Below are 6000 nucleotides of genomic sequence, written 5' to 3' on the forward strand. Positions count from 1 at the left end.
CTTTGTCCTTCAAACTTTTATTGACCCCGCGTAAATAACATGGTTTTGGAATATGTAAAAATATATAAACTAAGATGGGTGATGGAATAAGATCGAATTTTGAGAGTTAGTTCCGTCGGCCATAAATGATATTATTAAGATAAGCATAAATCTGCCATTCTGTTGTTTTTTTTTTAATGTCGTATGGCACCAAGCCATAAATTAAGTGATAAGATTCTCCAAAACTTTCGTGGAGGAAGATTTTCTTTTATCTCTTATCTTATCGGACTGGAATACCAAAGCTACATTTTGGTTTAACCCTCATATTTTGTATACAACAAATCACCTGCCAATATTTGGTCCTAATCTGTTCTAAATCTTAAATATAATTCACTACTGATCATATTCATACAATTCATAACCAGATTAACTGTGATATATGGAAAGCTTTAGACTGTTAATTAGTTGGTTTGGGTGTTTACACTGAAAATAAGTTAATATTAAACTGAAAAACAGAGTGACTTAATAAGAAGGAATGTTTATTATAAATTTTAATTTATCATAAATTTTTAGGACACATTTCTCGATATAAAATTTGTTTGATTAATTGCCAATTTTTAAATTAAATTTTTGCCTATTTTTTATTGGAATGAGACAGTTCTTGAAATGAGACAGATTATGTGTGAAGTAGCAATCTTTAAATTAACTGAAGGTTTGAACTTTTCGTTTAAATACAAAATAGCTAAGTATTTTTGTGTTAGCCTGATACCATGCAGGCTGGTTCTTCGTCCAAATTAATTGTTCGACATATTATTACAATTCAACATGGAGATTAGGAAATTGGTATTATTAGGTTATTGAAAAGAAAATGCCAGATAACAATCTACACAGGACTGGCTATACATGTTTCATCGAAGGCTAACTCGAATTCCCGTAGCCTTTAGTATAGATCTGGCGGTGGAGATGACATCATTACACTGAAAAAAAAGCATGCCCGGTTCCAAAGATTTTGTCTTTACTTTAAAAATTTTGGTATTGATTCCGAGCCAAAGAAGCGGAGAATTCAAGTAAGGAAACTTTTAAGACACAATTCTCTTTTAAATTTGGGTTTTGTGTACTTGCTTCTGGGAAGCAAATTTTAATTTTTCGCTTTTTCAACATTTTTTCTTCTTATGCTATCAAAGTCCCTTAAAAACGAGTTAACGACAACTTTATTTTCCAAATTAGGACTCGACTCCCAGTAGAAATTATGCTATGTTTGAAGTAAAAAACTTCTTTAAAATAAAGTTTTGAAAAACATGTCCTATATTTGAACGATTTTTTGCTTTGTAGTCAAGATGCAAAAAGACAACAAATTTAAAGACAATTTCATTAATTTTAAAGAATTTTTCTGAATTATTAAAGTCAAGCTGACCTTAGCCCAAACATTTTTTCTTTCATGTTATGATACCCATTTATAAGTGAAATCACTTAATTATAAGGACAATACGATTTCATTGAAAAGTTTATCGACTTTTGGGCAAGGAAAAAAACTTTATATGAGAGAAATGCGTCTTCTATGCTAAGCAAAATTAGCATTCGTATTTTAAAATCATGAAATCTTTGACCTCACGACAATATTTTTTTCAGTGTAATTACCATATCAGTGAGATAGTTTCCAGACTTTTCGGTAGTTATCCGCGTGTGGCATTCATTTATGCTTGCTTAGTTACATCAAAGAGATAAAACAAGATAAACTTTCAAGTTAAATAAGCGAGGATGCATAATCTCAGGTGGACAATTGCTTAGCAAAAAGGAATTCAAACAAAAACAACGTTTATTAAAAATAATTCATTCGATATTAAAACTAATAAAAGAAATCAATTTTGTTTCAACGGGAAAACGGATGCAACAATCGTTGTGCTTTTTTTGCACATAAATCAATATGAACTGAAGCAGAAGAAAAACTTTCTTACGACTGCCAAAAATAGTACGAATGAACTGCTGTATGCTTAAAATGATCATGATTTGGGGCCAATGACTTTTTTCTTCACTTTTAGTTCATTTTTTCTATGAGAGGGTATAATTTCGTAAATTGTAGTTAAAAATTATACTAGGTCGTTATATTACTTTGTTTTAATAATGCATTGTAGAAATCGCAAACAGTGGGATACACGTTAGTTCAGTTTACGCACGAGGTAGTTCATTTTTCCCATCAAACAGTTTACTTTTTTCTGTATATATCTATTCAAAAAAAAAAAAAAACTTATTTACCAATTTTTTGAAACCATATTTATTCACATTATTAAGCCCTCGTTTTTTCTGAAGAACGAATGTCACACCTTGATGCTTCGTTATAAAAAAATTATTATAGCACCATTTCGAAATTGTATGAACATTTTTGAAACATACTAACAAATTACATTATTTACGTTTTCCTTATAACATATATCGTTTGTAAGAAAGGGAACATCAGTGTATACAAAAAGTTGTTTGTTTTCTTTTTTATGTTAATCTGATATCATTGCAGGCTTCTTTTTCGTTCAAATTACTCACAATTGTAATAATATTTCGTTCGTTTTCTTCAAACGAAATTTGTTTAAATACGCTTTGGGTGCGCATTACACACTGCTTGACTTATGAGCTGATGACATAGCGATATTTGTGTATTAAAGAGTGTAAGAGCTACATGGCATAGGATAGAGTGTTGGCTTAAAACTCGAATGGTCCGTGGTTCGCTTTAACGTCTGGGCAAAAGATAAAATTTAAAAATAATAAATAAAAACCAAATGTTTGTTTCTACATTCTCTGTATAACAGAAGAAAAAGTGAGGAGAACTAAATAAATAATGTGGATTTTATTAAATTGATGTCCATTTTTATGGCAAAAATAATATACTTTTCTTTCCAACGAATGCAGCTCTTTTGGGGTGGAAAGTATTTTTTACGTGTATGTGTACTTTATGCAACCCTTGGTATAACCTAGCCTATTTGAAATTCGAGATTGAAATACACTGAAAGTATAGGTTTCGTTACTAAGTAACGAAATTTTAGACAAAGTAAGTGTTTTTTGATGCTATAACAAATAAACAATAGATACAACAGTTCATTACAAAGGGGAATTTCATTTGCCTATATTAAAATTTTTTTTGTGTGTATTTAACTCTCTCTCTCTGCTCTTTCAACCAACATTTTTTCAACGATAATGTCACTCTAATCGTGATACGAACGATTGAACACTGAAAGAAGAGCTTTCTTTTATATGAGAAACGAAATTTTAGACTTTCTTTTGACGCTAAAGTCGTTGAATCATTTGTTCTAAAATTGGGTTTAATTCTTTTTAAAGAAAATACTTTATATATATATGCCTAAAATTTCGTTCCGGTGGAAAGTATTTTTTCTTTGCGTGAAAGTGTTTGTTGCCTTTATGAGCAGTTTTTCGAATATACATCGTGTCTGTCTATCCAATCCATCTTTAGTTGCTGTAAAGTGTCCCTTATTTGTCCCTAAAGAAATAACGAAATTAAAAGCAGAAAAGCTTCAAAGCCACACTGGAAAAACAGTGGACTCAGTGGTTAATTTTAGAAAGTATAGATTATTTTTAAAAAATTGTAACTAAGCAGTAGTGTTGAGCATTATAGTTCAGTGTAGTGATCGCTCACTTCAGCTCTTTTTCGATCAACGAACTAGTTCGGTCAGTTAATTCATTAGTACACTTTCGGTAAGTGACCGGTTCATTTCAACTTCTGTTGTTGCTTTCTTCCAGTTCATCATAGAAGATACATATTAGCCTTGAAACACATTCAAAAAGAATCCCGAACAGCTTATGTGTAAAAAAGATCGATATAAGCGTAATGGCAGAAAATTGTCCAATTTTTAAGGAAAGCGAAAATAACTAAGCGAACAAACTGATAGCTAAACTGACATGGCGAACGGAAAAGAACGATAAATGTGAACTAGTTCAGCTCATATCAATGAACCGTTCAATTGAACTAGTTCGTTTGCGAACTACCCAACTCTACTAAACAGTAGTACAAACGCTGGCATTCAAGAAAAATAATTAGACACAATTAATTATTTTTCACTTGTAAAAGAAAGAAATTTTGAAAGATTCGATACTGGTGCATTTGTAGTAAAATTTACAATTTTAAAGAAATAATGAACTATTTTGTGAGTAGTGGAATTTAGTAAATCTTTATGCTTCATTTGTGTATGATTTTTTCCCGTTTTTTAGTTCACTTAACCGTCTAATGTCCAATCCCGCGGGCTTCGTTAAATCAAGAAGCTTCTAGTAAAACACACCTTAAGACAACAAAAGTGGGTAAAATAAAAAGAAAACTGAGTTAAAACTGTTCATGAGGCTTTGCAGCATATACTGAATTTTACCATATAAATTTCTCTTGTTTAGTTTTCTAGCTTTTGTATCGTTAACATTGAATATTTAAACAGCTGGCAAAAAATTGGGGCATTAGAGGGTTAACGAGCGTACGCAAAAAATTATTAGAGTAGTGTAAACTTTCTCCAAAACATAATAATTCCATGGACTACAATAAAGTTAAATTGGCTTTGGTGAAATAGGGGGTTCATTTTTTTTTTTTTGAGTGCATGTAAGCATCTTGTATTTGCCTGTTAATGAATATTTTGACCCACTTTAATGTAAACGTCCATGCACTTGTTTCGTAACGGAACAAATGCAACTATAACCGGAAATAAACTTCCGACTACACCTCGATTGCATAGATATAACATGACACTTGTAATGAGTCGCTCTCTTTCTCTCGTTACAGCTGAAAAATTCTATCATTACGTTCGACGCAGCACATATCCACAGGGTGGCTATTTAAAAATGGGCCTCAATCACTATCGAAGACTTAGCCAATTGGACATTAGTCCCCGATACAAGGCCAAGAAATTGTCACAGTTGCACCACGATGAGAAATTCCGCTTCAAACGAAATGAGGAGAGCTACAGCAATAGCATTTCATACTGCTGCTACCACAAATGTGATGAAGATTTCTTTTGCTGAGATAACTCTCGAGGATCGATAGAGACCACCATCTGGCAACTTAAAAGTCTTGATTAGTTAAAAAACAAAACAATAAAAATTAGTTAATTTATTTGCCATATACATATTGTAACATTTAACATAAGAGTCATTTATACCTAAAACACCACGTTTCCACCAATGATACCGTCCATTATTTGTCTGTCCATTACTATGCTAATACGTATGTACCTTATTAGGAGTATAAGTTATGTATTTTAAGAATAATGCACTGTCATTAGTTTTCCATTTCTATACATCACCCCCCAATCAGTATTACATGACATTCCACTCTCACCCCTGTCCCCACTACAGTGGCTGTTATCCACAATGTTACACAAATGTTGTTCTCATCACATTTCGCACTACCACTTAATTTATTCGAGCTTGCGTGATTTTCATAATTTATTTTTCGAAGTCAATGTAGGTTTTCGCAAGACCTGTTTTATAGTTTATGAGATTGTTTTTTTTTTATGAAAATGAAATGCATAATTAAGATTTTTGCTAATAAAAACAAAAAAGTATTGACAACTGTGAATTTATAGTTTAGATTTAAGTATGTTGTGTATGTATGTGTTCACATGTATTGTTCGTTTTAAATTGTAAGTAAAATTAATAATAGTAAATAGTAATAATAGTAAAGCAGTTTGAGAAAACAAAAAGAATGTTGTTTTATTTACTCAATAACTGAAGCAATTTTCTATATCAATTGAATTTTCTATTCGATAAAAAAGTGAAATCCTCTGAAGATCAATAAACTTGTTAGTGTTCAACACAAAATACCCACACACACACAATAATTCATTCGTCACAATCGTGCAAACTTTCACATAAACGGTGTTAGGAAATTCCCAAAACAAATAATATTCCAGTTATTTAATTAATTCAGTCTTTTAAAGATTTATGAACACTTTTTACTTTTGTTAATAACATATAAAAGCCAAAAATAGATTGATAGAAACCAAATAAACAGAAAATATTTTTTGGGGGTGGTAAAAA

The 6000-nt window shown here is 31.1% G+C and overlaps 1 protein-coding gene across 1 annotated transcript in view; it reads left to right on the forward strand.

The window, feature by feature from the left end:
* The window catches only part of Ilp8 (Insulin-like peptide 8), an 84891-nt gene extending 79225 nt beyond the window's left edge, over nucleotides 1-5666 (forward strand). Inside the window, exon 3 of the mRNA XM_075307309.1 lies at nucleotides 4745-5666. Coding sequence (XP_075163424.1) covers nucleotides 4745-4983 — 239 coding nt within the window. The 3' untranslated portion in view covers nucleotides 4984-5666. The remainder of the gene's footprint in view (nucleotides 1-4744) is intronic.
* Nucleotides 5667-6000: the final 334 nt, after the last annotated feature.

Source organism: Haematobia irritans, chromosome 4, assembly GCF_050003625.1.
Source record: "Haematobia irritans isolate KBUSLIRL chromosome 4, ASM5000362v1, whole genome shotgun sequence".
Lineage (NCBI taxonomy): Eukaryota > Metazoa > Arthropoda > Insecta > Diptera > Muscidae > Haematobia > Haematobia irritans.